General features: G+C 45.6%; 1 protein-coding gene across 2 annotated transcripts in view; it reads right to left on the bottom strand.

Annotated features, from left to right (window-relative positions):
- The window catches only part of ASIC2 (acid sensing ion channel subunit 2), a gene marked incomplete at its 5' end in the record, with an annotated part of 981,828 nt that overhangs the window by 8,626 nt on the left and 954,707 nt on the right, over positions 1–18,495 (bottom strand). For both annotated transcript variants that reach the window (XM_080825772.1, XM_080825771.1), the window contains 3 exons: positions 935–1,088; positions 2,518–2,574; positions 4,600–4,750. In XM_080825772.1, coding sequence (XP_080681898.1) covers positions 935–1,088; positions 2,518–2,574; positions 4,600–4,750 — 362 coding nt within the window. The remainder of the gene's footprint in view (positions 1–934; positions 1,089–2,517; positions 2,575–4,599; positions 4,751–18,495) is intronic.

Consider the following 18,495-nt stretch of genomic DNA (forward strand, 5'->3'; position numbering starts at 1 on the left):
AAAAAAAAGTTACAATTCAGCTCCTCAGTCACACAGTGTGCATTTAAAACGCTCAAGAGCCACATGTGGTTAGTGGCTCCCGTGTGGGACATCACAGACTCAGAACATTTCCATCTGTGTAGAAAGTTCTGCTGTAGGGCAGCGGTCGAAAATACACATCTGAGGCTGTCACCCATTCACTCGAAGCTCTTTGGAGGCTCCCTATTGTCTTTGGGGGAAAGTCTCTCCTTGTCCCCCCCTACATGGCCGGCTCCACCTACAATGTGACACATGGCCTGCCCTGGCTCTCTCTGGCCCGCCCCTTGTCTGCCCTGTGCCCATCCTTTCTGCTCAGCCTCTGCCTGGGACACCTCTTCTCCCACGGACTTCATTCACTTATTCTGTTAGAAGACATTTTTGGAGTGCCAACTATGTGCCAGGCACTCTCCAGCACAGAACCAAAGGAAAGGCTCTTCCTGCCGTTAGGGGGCTTTCAATCTAGTGGGGAACACACATACACACACACACACACACGAATATGGAATTACACACTTGGGCGAGCGTTCTGAAGGAAAACACCAGAGTGCTTGGAGAGAAAAAGAAAGGACGGGGCACTCATTCAGAGGTTTGAGGAGATGACCTTGAGATAGAGACCTGCACAAGGAGGAACCAGCTAGGGAAAGTGTGAGAGGAAAAGCGTTCCCGGCAGATATAAGGGAATGCGCAAGGCCTCCCTGGAAAACTCCTTCAGGCTCCTTAAAGGCCAGGGGGCTGCGTCTTAACCATCTTTGTCTTTGCTTTCTGAGTCCTAAACACAGAGCTTGGCCCACAGCGGAGTTCAATTAATGTCTGCCAAAGGGCGCTGACTGCTTCCCGTTGTCCTCTTCCTCAAATCGCCCCCAGTTCCTCCTCGACCCATCCTTTCTCCCCTGCCCACCATGCCCACTTCGCTTACGAGATATATTTTTCTGATTTGTTAAATTTCTTCTCGAGGTACTTGGCTGACGTCTTGCTGGGGATCTTCACCATGGAGAGCTCTTTGTTGTAGCGGGTCAGGTTGCAGGGTGTCCTGCAGAGACAGTAATTACTGTCCTTCTCCGCCAACAGACCTGGAGGGGAGAGAGGGGCGGGGCTTAGTCGGGTGTGGGGGCGGGGCTCCCGGCAGGGGGTTGTGCGCCGGGAAGAATAAGCGGTCCTCGGTCAGAGAGGGGCAGGGCGCAGCGGAGAGAAGGGGAGCTGGGCTGGAGCTCTAGGTTGGTGAGAGTGGGAGCTCTCATAAAAAGAAGTGCCAACTCTATGTTTCTCTTGGTCCTGTTCTCCTTTGACTTCCTTTATTGTTACGTTGCCCTTTAAAAATTGTTGAAAAGGCCCCACTTTTGGAGCACGGGCTCCCAGGGAGGCCTGGCGCCTTCAGCTTCCCAAAGCCGCCTTCTCTGCTCCTAGCCTCAGTGTTTTCATCCACAAAGTGGGCCTCCAGCCAAGGGCAAATGTGGGAGACCATTTTCTCTGAAACCCAGGGCTCCGTGGTATTCCCTTTATGGCTCCTTCCTAGCCAGAGTCGGCCTCGTCTGCCTGCTGGGTTAGGGCACAAGCAAAGATCCTCAATTCCTATCCTGAGAAGCAATCTTCCTGCATCAGGAACGCTTCTTTCCTTCAAGCTTCCCCCTTCCTCTTAGGACGGGGTGGCTAAACACGTCACTTTCCTCCTTCCATCTCTCTGATCATCACAGTGTTACCCACGGGTTTTCTCTAATCTATACTCCAAAGAGAGATGTCTTCATACATGTCAGAAGTCTCCCACTCTTTCTAAGTGACCCCCCCAACCCCCGTCCTTCTGGAAGCATCTTCCTTCTGGAAGGAGTCCAGAGAGATCCCCGCTTAGCTCCAGCAAGTGCAGCTGCTGAATGAAATTGAGTCCCTATGATTTAAACTCCCTCTCTGCTTGTCTTGATTGTAAATCACTTCCCAGGTCTGGAGAGAGCAGGCATGTGGAGTGGGCCTAGCTTTGGGGTTGTAGAATCTCCCGCACCTGAGGCTTGTGGGGTCTCCCACACCCAAAGTTTTCCAGTGGGGGAATCCAGCAGTTACTCCAAACTACAAGCACCAGCGGGAGGAGGACAAGGGGGATAAAAACGCTGGCCACCCCTCTTCTCTCCCCCTCTCCTTCGGTGCCCACCCAGATGCCCACTGTCCATCTTCTCTCCATCTCTGTCCCCTCCTCTGCGTTCCCCAGTGCTTTTCATTTCTCCTGAGCCTCACCCATCTCTACCCACACTGCTCTATTCCCATTCTCTCCCCCAGTGCCTGGTCAGCCCTCATCTGCTTATCTGCATCCCTGAGTCTGTTCCCTCCCCACCCTTCTCTCCTCCCTCCTCTCCACCTTCCTCTCCTGTACCTGCAGCGCTCTGCCGCCGCCGCCCCCCCAACCCCGTCAACTTCTCCTCCTTCTCCATTCCCCCTTCTACCCCATTTCTCCCACCCTGAGATGGCGTCTGAAGTCTCAATCTCAGCCCCTTCCCCTTGTCCCCCAGTACTGACCTAGGGCAGGCTCTGCGCACTCCTTGTGCTGCTCAGGAGTACAGAAAGGGGCATCCCCTGCAAAGAAGAGACACAGGGAGAGGTACTCAGGCAGCAACGTCTCCCTCCTGGGCTGGGGAAGGGGCACGCGTCCTGTGGCCAGGAAGGCCAGCATCCCCAGGAAGCATTCGGAGGCGAACCTCCATGGAAGGGAACCACAGATCAGAGCTCCCTGAGGGCAGTTGGGGTGCAGTGCACCCAGAGCCAGGGGATTGGGTCTGCTCTGCTCTCTGAGCTTGGGTAGGCAATAATAGGGTCTGCCTATTCTCCCAGATTGCTGTGCTGGTCTAGCCGGCTCAGGTGGGTGATGGGTGAGAAAGCCTTGCTGGCTGAAAGCAGGGAGGTGGTGGAAATCACCTGCCACGTCTGGCATGCATCATTGCCTATAACTCCAATGGGTACCTCCTGAAACAGGACACACTGTGTCTGTTTTACTGGTGGGAGACTTGAGGCTTCAGTATCCTGCATTCCCAGGACACCAGAGGGAGCAGGATGGAGGTGGGCTTTGAACCCAGGCCAGTCTGACCCTGAGGCCAGGGCTCCTTCCAACAGGGGCTGCTTTCTAAGTCTTCTCTTGCTCTGCCCTTAATTCCACACTAGTAACTGAGATGCCAGTAACAGTGTCATGAGTGGAATGGTTAAAGTCTTCTCCTTGCTTTTGACTCAGGTCCCATGGGGGAACCTCACTGGCTGCTGCCCCCTTCTGAGCACCAGGCCCGTAACACTTAACAGTGGTCCATTCTTCTCTCTGGTCTCTCTGTAGAAATCCGGACACCCTTCCACATTTTTTTCTGTTTCTCCAAGGGCTAAAGTTAAACCTATCACAATGTCCTTTCCTTACTATGTCCATAAGGGCTAAAGTTAAACCTATCACAATGTCCTTTCCTTACTATGTCCATGAACACCTTTTTCAAGAGCTGAGAGCTGATACGTTTCCTCCTTTCCAACAGTAACAATTTAACCGATATGTTCCCCCTTTCGCTCTGTCTTCTGGGAGCTTCAGAGGCAATTTCAAAGATTAACACTTATCCATTTACATTACTAGGAAAATTGTTGATTACTGGTGAAATAATTCAGAATTGGGCTAGAAGCATGTTCATCTCAGCATTGGTTATAACAGAAGACAACTGATAATGGACTAAGTGTCTGATATAAAATAAAAGTATGATACCACTATGAAATAGTGGCCATGAAATATCATAGTGACATTCCCAACACATAGTAGGTCATCAGTCAATAGTACTTTTGGTTTCCTCTCCTCATGTGCTAATACAATGACCGCTGACTTTTGCACTCTTATATTTTAGCCTAATTTTATCCTCATAACAACTAATGATTGTGTTTTAAGATAATGAAGGTGAGAACAGAGAGGATGAGTAACTTGTGTCAGGTGCACAGCAGGTGAATGGAGGAATCTGCATTAGAAGCCAATGTCCCTGCCCCCAGCCTGTCACTCTTCCTTCTCTGTTGTGATACCAAACTCTTCATGCTCAAATTGGCCCCCCCACCCTTCACCTCCTGCATTTCTGTGTCTGATTAGCTGACCCTCTCTAATGAGATTGTCTAATGAGACGGCTACATGCCTTGTTAGTCTGACAACAGAAATCTCAGCACATGCACGTTTATTTGCTGGCCGATGGACTTTTGCCTCATTTGAAAGAGTGCTAGAGATTTGGATGCAAGAAGGGAACCATCTGGATGAAAGCAATAGACACCTGGGTGTTTGAACAGGTACCATATGAGGATTCAAGCATTGCAAGCACTCAGATGCCTGGACACTGAACTGTAGGAGGTAAGAGCAGCGGACAATTAGCACACATATTGAGCACTGGGAGGAACATTCCTCAAACATCTGGACACTACTGGACACCAGGATGCTGCTTTGGTTGCTAGTCTGGATGCTTCTATCTGCCCTCCAAGTGTTTGGGACCAAATATTAGCCTTTTCAGAACAGCATCCCTGTGGATCCTCGTGCAGTGGGTCCAGTGTTTCCCACTGGGGCGCAAGTGCCCAGAAGGTCCCAGGCTGCTGCCTGGCACTGACCTGGCATGTGGACCATGCGGCAGTTACAGTTCTCCACAATGTAGCGTGTCTCACAGTCAATCCGACAGGCGGTGATACTGTAAACAGGAAAGAAGTCGAGTCCCATCTCTGAGGATCGGCACTCGCCCCAGGGTGGGGGCAGGTATGTGAGCTGCAAGACAGGAAGGTGGGGGCAGCAGTCAGCCCTGGAGTTTCAGCATCGACAGCCCCAGTATCTCATTCACTTATTCAATCAACAAACAGTTATTGCGCATCTCCTGCATAACGATCTAAGCCCACTGAGCTCAGAGGCTTTCAGCATCGGGCTCCAATCCTAGTTTTCCTGTCTTGAACCCTTCCCCGAAATGCTGATCTTGAAGTCTCTTACACATACCCCTTGTCTTTCTACTTCCGAGTTTGTCATCTCGAGTCCCTTGGAATGACCCAACTAAATTCTATCCTCTTGGCTGGGGACATTGAGACTCTAGACCTAGCTTTAGGGACCAAAGTCTGCAGGAGGGTCCAGGAAGAAATAACACAATCAGTGTTATTTTTGATCCATGGCCCAGACTAGAGCAATTCTCCAGGATCATGCTAGGGACCGACTCCTTTGGGGAAAATGTCATTTTTATTTTCAGAAGTCCAGTGACCATAGAATGCTGTCATGCCTACGGTACGTGCCTACTAGAGACGGGGAAGGTGAAGGATGAGGGAAACTAATAGCTGTGAGCCTTACTATGTGTTAAGCCCCAAGCTAAGTCCTTTATACCTATCTTTAAAAAAAAAAAGAGGAATAAAAGAACAATAAAATGCGTATGTTTTCAGAGCACAGTTCAACAAATTCTGAAAAATATGTATACCTATATACCTATCACTTAAATCTAGACTTTAGATTTTAAAAAAAATTATTTATTTATGAGGGAGAGAGAGAGAAACATGAGTGTGGGGGAGGGGCAGAGGGAGAGAGAGATCTCAAGTGGACTCCTGCTGAGTGCAGAGTCCAACACAGGGCTCCATCCCAGGACCCTGAGATCATGACCTGAGTGGCTCAAGAGTCGGCTGCTCAACCTACTGAGGTACCAGGTGCCCCAAGACCCAAGACCCAAGACATTTTTAATCACTCCAGAAAGTTCCTTCTTGTCCCTTTCCAATCAACCCCCATCCACCCAGCCAGTCTGTTATGGATTCTATCACCATAGAGATTGGCTTTGTCTGTTCTCAAACTTCATATAGATGAAAATCTACACTGGGCTCTTCTTTGTGCCTGGCTTCTTTTGCTCAACAACACGTTTTAGATTTATCCACATGGTCATGTGCATTAGTTCATTTTTTAAAATTGCTTAATAACTTTCCAATCTGCATCCATTCACCTGAGGATGGGCACTTGGATTGTGGTTTTGGGTGATTATGAAAAAGTCCCGATTAACATTTATGTACAAGTCAGTTCAGTTTTTGGACAGGTATTTTAATTTCTTTTAGGCAAATGCCTAGGAGTAGAATAGCTGATTCATAAGACAGGTCTGGGGATAATTGTATGGAAACTGTGAAACTATTACCCACAGTGGTCGAACTACCTTTCATTCCCACCAGGAGCGAATGAGAGTTCTAGTGACTTCGCACCCTCGCCTAATATTGATTTCGTCCACAGTTCTAATTTTAGACATTCTTGTAGGGGTGTAGATATATCTCATTGTCGTTTCTGTTTGCAGTTCTCTGATGATTGATGATCTTGAGCACAATTTTAAGTGCTAATTGGCCATTCATATATTATCTTTTGTGACACGTCTTCTCAAGTCTTTTGCCCATTAAAGAAACTTGCTAACTTTTTACTTTCATTATTAAGCTGTAAGAGATTCCATATGTTCTGGGTACAAGTCCTTTGTCAGATATGTGGCCTGAGAATAATGTCTCTATACTTCCTATAGTTTGTGGCTTACTTTTTAATTTTCTGAATGGTGTATAATCTTCCTACTTTTAAAATCCCTCATTCAGATATCATTTACATATAATAAAATGCATCAATTTTATGGGCAACTTAATAAATTTTTACAAGTGTGTACATGCTGGTAACAACCATCCTATTCGAGGTGCAGAACAGCTCTATTTACCCCAAGAAATCCCCTCTTTGCAGTCTTCTCTCCACCCCCAGGCCATCACTGATATGCTTTCTGTCATAAATTAGTTTCGCCTGCTCTGGGATTTTATATAAATAGAAGCGTACAGCATGTACTCTTCTGTGTCTGCCTTCTTTTTCTCAGCAGAACGTTTTCAAGATTCATTCATGCTCTTCCTTGTCTCAGTAGTTTTTGCCTTTTTATTGCTGAATTTTACTTCTTCTGTTCTGGTCTCTATTTCATTCCACCCCCCCCCCCGCCCCTGCTTTGGTGCATTGGCCAGAAACTGTATATTGTGTAACGTTGGAGAAAATGGAAGAGAGATGCTATTCTTACCTTGTTCCTGACTGTAGGAGGAAAGGGTTCATTATTTCACTATTAAATACGTTAGACATATGTGTTTTTCTTAGATGCTCTTCTCAGATTGAGAAAGTTTTCTCCTATTTCTAGTTTGCTGAGCACTTTTATCATTAATGGGTGTCGAGTATTGACAAGTGCATTTCCTGTTTCCACTGAGATGATCCCATGATTTTTCTCCATTATTTCATTAATAAGGTGAATGATACTGATTGATTTGTAGATGCTGAACCCACCTTGCATTTCTGGCATAAGCCCCACTTGGTCATGATTTATTATCCTCTTTCTCTATTGCTGTCTTTGATCTACTAATGTTTTGTGGAGGATTTTTGCTTCTGTGCTGATGAATGATACTGACTTTATTTTACTTTTCTTGTACTGTCCTGGTCAGGTTTTGGTATTGTGGTTATGCTAACTTCACAAAAAATTTAAGTGTTTCCTTTTTCCCTATTTTCTCAGTTTGTGTAGACTTGGTATCATTCCTGTCCTAAATGTGAAGCCATCTGGACTTGGTGATGGGGTGTGTGTGTGTATGTGAGATGTTTTTTAATTATGAATTCAATTCCTTTAGTAGATTTAGAGAAAATCAGACTTTCCAATTCTTCTTGTGCTGTTTTTGTTGTGTTGTTTTCCAAGGAATTTGTCCATTTAATCTAAGTTTTTGAATTTATTAGCATACACTTGTATATAATATTCTCTTAACGTTTTTTAAATGCATGTAAAATTGGTAGTGATGCTCTCTCTTTCATTCCTGATATCGATAACTTGTATTACCTCTTTTTCCGTATTGTTTTTGATTTCTTTTTTTTTTTTTTTAAGACTTTATCTATGTATTTGCCAGAAAGAGTGATCACAAGTAGGCAGAGAGTCAGGCAGAGAGAGAGGGGGAAGCAGTTTCCCTGCTGAGCAGAGAGCCTGATGCAGGGCTCGATCCCAGGACCCTGAGATCATGAGGCAGAGGCTCAACCCACTGAGCCACCCAGGCACCCCTTGTTTTTGATTTCTAATTTAATTATGCCTTGATCAGGAAACATACTCTCCATGGTTTTATTCCTGTAAAATTTGCTGAGGTTGATTTATAGTCCAGCATATAGTATATTTTGGTGACTCTTCCATGTACACTTGAAAAGTATGTGTATTCTGTAATTGTTGGTGTAGGTGTTTAATAAAAGGCAATTCGGTCAAGTTGTTGGGTAGTGTTGCTCCAATCTTCTATGTCTTCACTGAATTTTTATCTAGTCATTCATCAGTTGCTGAGAGAGAAGTGTTCAAATCTCTAATTATGACTATAGATATTTCTGGTTCTCCCTTTGGGTCCATCTATTCTTACTTCATGTATTTTTGGAACTTTATCATTGGGCATATGCATATTTAACGTCATGATATCTTCTTGAGAAATTGATTCTGTTGTCATTGTGAAATGACCCTCTTTATCACATGCAATAATTTGTCTTGAGGTTTACTTTGTATATATATAGACATACCAGTTTTCCTACGCTTATCTTTTCCACTTTTTTAACTTTTTGGTCCACCCTTTTACTTTCAACCTGCCAGAATATTTTTATCTTTAAGATACATCCCTGTAAACAGCCTATTTGAATGCTGCTATTTTACCCTATCTGACAATCTTTGAGTTTTAATTGGAGAGTTTAATCCATTTATATTTAATAACATTCTGGATACGGTTGAGTTGAAGTCTAGTATCTTGCTCTTTTTTTTTTTTTTTTTTGCCCCCCCCTGCTATTTCTTCCTTTGTTCTACCTTTCCTGACTCCTTTTGGGTTAACTGAGTATTGTTTTAGTAAATCATTCCCTCTCCTCTATTCCCTTTTTAATTATTCCTCTTTGTATTATTATTATTTTTAGTTGTTGCTCTAAGATTTACAAGATGCTTCCTTAACTTATCAGATCTATTCTGAATTCATATAATACCACTCTACATATAATTCTTTTTACATCCCTTCCTGTCCTTTATGCTATTGCTGTCATATATTTTAGATCTCTTATAAACACTACAGTGTACTGTTACTATTTCTGCCTTCAGTAGTCCACTGACTTGCAGAGAAGTTAAGATAGGAAAGAAAACTTATGTTCAAATTTAACCACATATATACTATTTTCACTTAGGAGAAAAAAAAAGATTTATTTATTTATTTGAGAAAAGAGAGAGCATGAGCAGCAGAGAGAGAGAGAGAGATAGAATCTCAAGCATACTCACAGTGATCACAGAGCCTGATGTGGGGCTCCATCCCGTAACACTGAGATCAGGACCAAAGCCAAAACCAAGATTCGGATGCTTAGCTGATTTCACCACCCAGGCACCCCTGCTGTTCATTATCTTTTGTGTAGATCTGAATTTCCATTTGCTATCAGTTCTCTTCAGGTGGAAGAACTTTATCCTATCTTCTGGTATGTGTTCACTAGTGGAAAATAGTCTCTGTTTTTATTTATCTGTTAGATGTGTTAATTTTGTCTTTATTTTTGAAACATATTTTGGCTGTGTATAGAATTCTAGCTTGTTAAGTGTCTTTTTTACCATTTCAAAGATATTCCACTGTCTTCTGGTCTCTGTTGTTTTTGATGAGAAATCAGTCATAATTTTGTCATTGCTTCCTTCTATGTATTATTATGCCTCTTTTCCTCTGACTACTTTTAAGATTTTGTTGTTGTTAAAAAAAAAAGATTTTGTTGTTGTTATTTTGTTTTTAGGATTTTGACTGTACCCTACGAGGATGTGGTTTTCTTTGTGTTCATCCTGCTTGGAGATCACTGAGGTTCCTGAATCTGTGGAATGACGCTTTTAAACAAATTGAGAAAATTTTTAGACAACATTTCTTCAATTATTCTTTCTCCTCCATTCTCTGTCTCTGTTCTTTTTGGGATCCTATTTATATGTATGTTGGTCTGCCTGATACTGTTTCAGAAATCACTGGGGCTCTGTTTACTTTTATCAGTCTTTCTCTTTTCTTCTTTTTTGTGTGTCATTTGAATAATTTCTGTTAACCTGCCTTCAAGTCTGGTGTTCATTTATTGTTTTCTCTCCAGTCTTCTGATAATCACAATAGTTTTTCTATTTCAGGTAATTATATATTTCAGGTGTAGGTTGACCTTTTAAAAGAAGTTTTCATATCTTGTCTAAAAGTTTCTCATTATTTACATCTTTCTGTAATTTTTTAACATGCTCATCATTGTTATTTTAAAGTTGCTGTTTCTAATTCCAGCATGGTCTATATGTGGATCTGTTTTGACTGGTTGTTTTGTTTTCACATTTTCCTTCTTTTTTCCACATGTCTCATAATTTTAATTACATATGGGGACATGGTCCTTTTTAATTATATACTGGACATTGTGAATAACTCTTTATAGTGACTCTGGGTCAGTTATCTTCCACTGAATAGTATTGGGTTCTAGCAGGTAGTTAAGTTAATGGTGAATCACGTTGATTTTGTGGAGGCTCTAATTAGGTTTTGTTTATAGATGGGCATATTTTAGTTTTGCCTTTAGTTCTGGACTATAGCTCTTTGTGTTGGATGTGATCTTAACTCCCGAGGAATGACTCTTCTGGGATTTCAGTGGAAGTTCTGAGGTGTTTATTAAGTCTCTCCAACTTGATTGGACTTGGATTTCAAGTCTGTCTCTCCCACCCCCCAAATGGCAGCGGCTGAAATTACTTCCCATTTCTTTCAACCGGTGTTTTTCTCCTGAGCTTCTTGGAGTTTCTCCCCATCTGTATGAAGTTTGAAGTTCAGGCTAGGACTTTAGGGAAGTCTATATAAAAATGTGGGAGCTCCCCAGCTGGGAGAGGGGCCATCATTTTCAGGATTTCTTTTCCCAGTTTTTAGACATTCAGGCAACCCTGAACTCTGACTTCTGACTTCTTAACGCAATGGCTGTTGCTTCCTGCTTGAACTCTATCCTCAGGATTCCCTAAGAACTTGGCATGCCTTCCAGGGGAGGTCAGGTGAATTAAGTGTGTGCTTCACTCAGTGTGGTTCCCTTTCTTCAAGGGCTATGTATCTTCCAGTTTCTGTCTGCTTTTCATCTCTTCCCGGTGCCATCAAATAGTAGCTTTAAAATATTTTGTGTAGAGTTTGTAATTGATATTTTCAGGAGGGTTTGTCTGATGTAAGCTGCTCCACCATGACTGGGAACTGAAAGCCTCTATACTTACGTTATTTAACATTCACAGAACTCCTTTGAGGATTGATGCTCCTATTCTCACTTTTTAATGAGAAACTTGAGCATCAGAAAGGCTAAGTTAGCCCGACCAAAATCACGAACCTACTCAGTGGCAGAGCCAGCAGATGGACCTGACTCTGGTCTGACTCTGATTTGTGCTTATCATGCTATATTGCCTCTATAGTAACTTGGTGGGAGGAAGGGAGGGAGAAACATTCCAAGGAGGGCTTTTTCAGAGCCTCTTTCTTTTAATCTCATCGTTTCTTTCTTCTTCCTTTCTCATGGTTTGCTTTACTCTTTCATCTTTCTTTGGAGGTCACGAGTTGACTGGGCTTTTGCACAAATTTCCTGTATGACCTTGGATAAATCACTGCTCACTTCTGGACCTTAGTTTTCCCATCTATAAATAGGGGAGTTTAGGGGATAGGGGGTAGGGGGTAGGAATTATTGTCTGATTAGAATGGATTGGGTCCCCTATGTTGCTCAGTATCAGATCATTAAACACACACACTGGCTTTGGGAAAAAATAATCATGACTTCTGGCAATGCTAAGGGCCTAAAATGGTATAAATTAACTCTGGAGGGGGAGCTTATTTCTTCTTCTCCTATTGGAACAGGTTTCCACAATTCTCGACCGAGAGTGTGGCTGGTAAAGCTCTGATGGAGATCAGCCCTCGTTTGCTCAGGGTCAACCACTTCCCTTTTGCTACAGAGGTCATGACCCAGGTACCACCAATACCTTGCTGCATCTGGTTCATCATCTGTGCCATCAGCTTTCCTGAAGACTCACACACTGTAGCAGCTGGAAAATCCCTGCCTGTACAGCATCGACTCTTGCTTACCAATGAGTATCTGAAAGTGGGTTGGAGTATTTGTTTATCCCGGGCAAGCAAAGCCTCAGGGGGACCCCGAAGCATGTCTTCAGATATCTGAAGGGCTGTCTCAGGGAAGAATGAGATTTGTTTTCTGGCTTCCCAAGGGAAAGACAGATACAAGAATAGTGGTAAGAAAAGAAATGAAGACGATGATAACATTTATTGATATGGCAGGCTCTGTGGTAGACACATGACATGCATGACTTTAATCTTAAAGAAGGATAAATTCTGGCTCAACTTTCTAACCTACTAGCATGATTCAGTAATAAAATCACTGTCTTGAGAGTGAATTCCCCATCCTGAGGGGTGTTCAAGCAGAAGCGACATGAATCCCTGGCTGGGATGGGGAGAGAGATTCAAGCATGGGGTGTGCAGTGAATGAGATGGTTCCGAAGGTCTCTTAAGTCCCTATGTCTAATTATAGACCTTAAACCTATACTTTTACTAGAAGAATTAGAAGCAGTGAAAGGAGCTAGATAGAATCTTGAGCCCCACTCATTCTTGGGCCAGCTGTCATGACCTTGGTAATTCCCCCACCCCAGCTGTTGGTGTCCTCATCTGATCAAATGAGATCAGCATCCCGCAGCTGGCAGGTGCTCACCGAGACTTAGTTCCCAGCCCCATCTCACCTAATAAATGCCCTCATGTTTCTCTGCCCCTTCATTCATGCACCAAACAGCTCAGCTCCCCCTCTACTCTCCTACAGGTTTGTAACCAGCAGTCTCTGCCCTTTTTGGGTTGAATTACTCTGAGTTGGGTTTATTAGGATAAGGACTCTTGCTGAGTCCCGATGACGCCAAGCAACTGGATCTAGGGGTCTGGAGCTAGGAGAGAGGAGAGTCGCCCAGAATGGAGCCTTGAAGTGTTCTTGCGAATATTTGACATCTCATCCTCCCTTACCATGTTTTTCCACTATGCCACGGAACTGGGGGCTTTGGATAATTGCTGGAATTTATGAACTGAACAAAGAACTCAGCACTTTTGTGATTGAATATTCTGGTGCTTGGCTTTCATTGCTCCATTGTCTTGAGGCTTCTGTCTGCAGTCGTTTTCACTATAGAGAGAGAAGCTTGTGTTTTCTGTCTCCCTGCCTGGGGACATCCTGTGCTGTTCCTCAGTCATCGGCTTTGCCAGCGTCCCCCAGCCCAGAGATCCCGAGGCGCGCCACCAGGTGGCGCTACAGTTAGCGCAGCTGCCCATGGGCTTGTCTGCAGTTTGAACTACAGGGAGGAAGTCAGTGACTTCCAAGCTCCCTGGCCAAGCTCCCTGGCCTTTTCCGTCTGTCTGCAGTCCACACTCAGACCTTGGCTGGGATGCTGCTGTAGGGGTCCTGGGGCTGGAGAGGGGAATAAAACGGGGCTCCCGTTTGCCAAAGCCTTGCTTCTGCCAGCATCGTAAGAATGTCCCCAGATCCCCGGGGGCGTATCTTCTGTGGGCAGAACACAGGGCTATCATTGACGGGCTGAGTTGCCTAACTACTCTGGGCCTCAGCTTCCTGATCTGCAAAACAGAACTAATGATTTACAACTCATAGGGTTTCCTTGAGGGCTAGATGAGAATAGCCATTATACCTGGTGCAGTGTGAATATGTGTTTGCTGTCTTGAGGTTAAGGAAGCACCTATAGAAGTCCTTTATTCAAGGTGGCAGGCAGTCTGGCAGCTGGTCCCAGATGCCTGTCCTAATTGGCATCCCCTCTTCAACTATATCCATATCTCTCCCTGCCCCCCGGATCTCAGGCTTCTAGTACAAGGTCTAGCTCATAGTACGTGCTTCATATTTGTTTATTAAATGAATTGCCCCTTCCTGCTTTCTCCAGCTTAAGCACAGAGGATGAGTGCACGGGGTTGCCCTCTCCAAGTCACACAGGAGCAGAGGGTCCACCGTGTTGGTCCCCATAGGCTCTGCACTGAAGCAGGCTCAGCACCAAATCACACCTGGACTAGTCAATAGCAGGTTTTCCTTTGTGACCTTGAGCATGCTGCTCAACCTCTCTGAGCTTCTCTGTCCCATCTGTAAGGGGCAGGGCTCTAAGTGTACCGTGCTCTGAGAGGTCCCACGTTCCAGGAGCAGGTGACCATGAGGTCCCCTCCTCTCGGTCAGGCCCTGTGATCTCCCCGTCATCGTTCCACTTCCCACCGCCAAGTGCGAACTTCCGCCTTGCCCACCCAGATGGAGGGGAACTCAGAGTCTACTTTTGAGACATAATTTTCAGTTTGATGTTTTTATTGAATCCTGCAGAATGATTTAGTGTGTTCACAAATGACTATATTGCGCTCCTTTTAAACACTACGAAAATCAAATAAAATACTAAAATCAAATCTACCGATCAGTCAGTCACAGAGGCAGCAGTGGGGTCTCAGGGGAGACGTGTCCCTGTAGGCGGCACCCAAGCAGGGAGGGAGCTCCATCCCTCAGCCCTGCCGGCTTCAGTGACAGTTCAACTCACAAGGTGAAAGCAGAAGAGGTGGCCTTGGGAAGAAGCAAAATCTAGTGACTGAGCAGTAAGAACACCTGCCGATTTGAGTGCACCTGCTATGTGCCAGGCCGCATAGTAGGCACTTTCAAGAATATCGTCTCTCTTGATCCTCACAATGACCCTGTGAGAAGTAGTACTATGTGCCCGAAAGACTATAGATGAGTTGATGGTATAGACATAGCTGATATTTACTGAATCCTTAGGAAGCACTTTATACTGACTCTTTGAATTCCCACAGTAACCTTAAGTGCAGACTTTTATGCCATCATTGTGTATCTGGGAGGACTGGAGCATTTAAGCGGCTATGGTCATGGAATTGGAACACAGCACCTTTAACAACTACCTACATTGAAAGAATTGGCCAGAGGGAGTGGGCTCCACAAGCCGCAGACACAATTCCTGGGTGGGCGGGTGGAGGCTGGGGCAGAGAATTGAGAGATGGGAGCCTGTGTTCTTCAGACCCCCAAATGGGAAATAGTGCATAGACTCATTAAACAGATTTGTCGTCTCAATAACCTTGCCAGTTAAATGCGATCATCCCCATTTTACAGATGAGCAAACTCGGGTAACTTGCGCAACACCATACAGCTGAGAAGTGGCAGAGGCAGGATACAGACCCAGGTCTGTCCAACTGCAGGGCTCCTGCTTGGGGGTCAGGAGACATCTGAATCTTGGCTCTGCCGTTACTTAGCTGTCCTCTCAGGGGACTTAGCTTTCTCATCTGCAAACCAGGTGATTGCTTCCCTCCCCCATTCTGGGTACATGGCAGACATCACTAGTCAATCACAGATGTGGTCTTGGAACTTAGCTATACACTGCCATTTGATTGCAATAGGAACTGAATGGAAATGTATTTGGGGAGGCTTCATCTGTAGAAACTGAAAACTACTCATTGTTGAATAGTCACAGAGATCAGATAAATGCTCAGGCTGAGCAAATTATTGTATACTAAATAAAATACAGAATGTGACTTCCTTGCAAAAAGAGTAAGCATAACCTGCCCTTTTGTGTGGAGCATCCCTGGCTGATGTTTGGACTGTTTGGATCAGAGAAGGAGTCACCCAATCAGAATTCAGCGATGCCCCGATCCCGCACCGAGGTCACACACAGAGCTCTTCGTTGTGCTGGCTGGAAACTACTAGTAGCAGCTGATGCAGCACTTTGACCAGCAACAACCATCAATTTGAAAAGTGAACTACCCATGGTTTGTGACCAATATAAAAAGATATATCCATTGCAAAAATGTCTACAAGTGGGAGACAACAAGAGCAGAAAATGGTGAGATGTTTATGCTAAAAAGCAAGAGGATTTTTTAAAGAAAGACTCTAACTTGCCTCATTCTAACATGACTTCTACCTTGGGCCTTGCTGGCTCTAGATATGCCTCTGAAGCTCTCTAAGATTCCTTCCAGCTTTGGTTTCATGGGGCAGATGCCCTCTGCAGTTTCATTTTTATCCATCCATCTATTTGCACCTAAGCATCCACTCATCCATCTATCCATTCTTCCATTCATCCATCCATTCAGACATCCATCCATCTACCCATGCCCACCCATCCAACAATCCATCCATCCATCCATCCATCCATATCCACCCATCCACTCATCCAACCATCTACTCACACCCACACATCCACTCATCCATCCATCCACCCACACCCACCCATCCAATCGTCCAACCATCCATCCATCCACACATACCCACCCATCCATTCATCCATCTATCTATTCATTCATCCATCTACCTACACTACCCATCCATCTAGTCATACCTTTATCCATCTATCCACACCTACCCATCCACTCATCTACCTATCCATCTTTCCATTCATCCATCCACTCATCCATCCATCTACCCACATTCACCCACCCACCCATCCACCCATCCACCCATTTATCCATTCATCTACCCACCCATCCACTTTCCATGTGTCCAATAAACATTTACTTAGCACCTATTCTGTTCTAGGAACACTGTCAGAAACAGGCTATGACAATGAATGAGATGTGGTTGCTATGACTATGGGTCTTACAGTCTGGAAAGAACAGACATGCGCATAACAAAGCAAGTGCTATAATGGGGGACATCGTACAGAGGTAGTGAGGGCACTGAGGACAGAATGGCCAGACCAACACAGAGTGGGGGGGGTGGCTCAGGAAAGACTTTATGGAGGGGGTAGTCCCCTTTGAGCTGAGTCAAAGGAGACTGTGTGATTCATCGGGCAGAGGAGAAATGGGAAGGATGTTCGGGGTGGAGGGAACTGCCTGGGCAAAGGCACAGAGGAAAGGAAAGTCCTGGCTTGGCAGGGGGCCTCAGACAGGTAGCAAGGTGAACATATGGGTGAGTGTCAGAAGGGGTTGTGCTGCTCAGTGGCCTGGGTGATTGAAAATTCTCCATGATCATTACTGGGAGTCCTGTGCATGCAGCAAATACACATCACTAGTGGGAAGCAACCCCTGTTAACCGTCCCCCTGCCCCCCAACCCTCCCCTCCACTGCTGCTGTAAGAGCTGCCTCGGCAGAAAAGTGTTCTTAATGTGTCTGTGCATGCCAACCACCATTATAATCACATTTTCATCTGGACACCATCTCCTGGCACGGGCACCATCGGCACGGGCACCATTGGCACGGGCAGTGTGCTCTCTGCAGTTCACCTTGGTGCATGATTTGTTGGTTGAAACGGGGAGAGGGAAAGTGCCGCTGGGATGCAGGTGGGGAGGCAGACTCATCCAGAGGAATGAGCTTGGAGGCATACAGGCCTGGCTGGGCCATTTACAGGCCACTGTAGGCAGAGCCTGTGCTTCTTTGGGGTTTCTTCAGTCCCTCCAACCCTGGACCAGGCTATTGCTTTATGTCTCTCTTTGTCTGTCTAGGGCCCAGGCAGGTTATCCTCCTGGCTTGTCAGTGCTGCTGGGGTCCTTAGAGTATAGAACTATGGGGTCCTGACTTGCCCAGCCCTTCTCTGACCCACACTCTCAGCTCTGTGAGCTGGAAAGTGGCCATTTGGGTTCCAGACTGCATCTCTGCTCTGTATTTTCTTTCTTTCTTCTTCTTTCTCCTCCTCCTCCTCTTCTTCCTTCCCCCCCACCCCCGGCTGCATTTCCATCTAAGAAAACCCCAGTCCAGCTTCCACCCTCAAGTACCATCAACAGAAGAGTTGGGAAGAGGCCAGTGGACTGACCTCCCTCTATGCTGAATCGGACTTTCAGAACTGCTACGGACAGCTGTGCAGAGCGTGCACTGCACAACAGCAGGAGGTTCCACTCACAGGGACTGAAGTGTGAATGTCGCCTCCAGAGAGTGCACAGGCAGCCCTGAGCAGTCTGTTTCCCTCTACTGCCGTCCCACCTGGGGCTTCACTCACTCCTTGGCTAACCATTTAGCTTCAATCCCCGTCACCCCACTGTTTCCCCTTCAGATACCTTCCCTTTACAGACTGGCCTCTGTTCACAATCTCTTTTGGAGTGGGGGCCCTTTATGACCTTGCTCTTTTCAATGGGTATATCTGAAACAGAATTTGGGTCCAGGTTGAAATGTTCACTTAACAGTCTTTCTTAAAGTGGAACACACCTCAATGCATTTGCGACGGTATTGGCTCCTTTCAAAATCCACTCTTCACATATCTGGGTGGGGGCAGGGTTGGGGGGAGTGGCCCATCATCTCAGGGTAACTTCTGCCCAGGCTGGGAGCCAAAGAGTCAGGGCTGGGAGTAGGGCGGGCTAACCATAAGGCAAACCTACCCAGGTCTGGCTTCCACAGTCCTCCCGTGGTCCTTCCCACCTCCCCCCAAGCCCCCAACACGGGTCCAGTTACCCACCCCCACCATGCTTCCCAGATGTTGTTGACTCTCAGCAGCAATCACATGTGTGACTCCATTCACCTGCACAAGCATTCTCTAGGTGGGTGTTGGGTGGCTTC

Source organism: Martes martes (assembly GCF_963455335.1).
Source record: "Martes martes genome assembly, chromosome: 16".
Taxonomy (NCBI): domain Eukaryota; kingdom Metazoa; phylum Chordata; class Mammalia; order Carnivora; family Mustelidae; genus Martes; species Martes martes.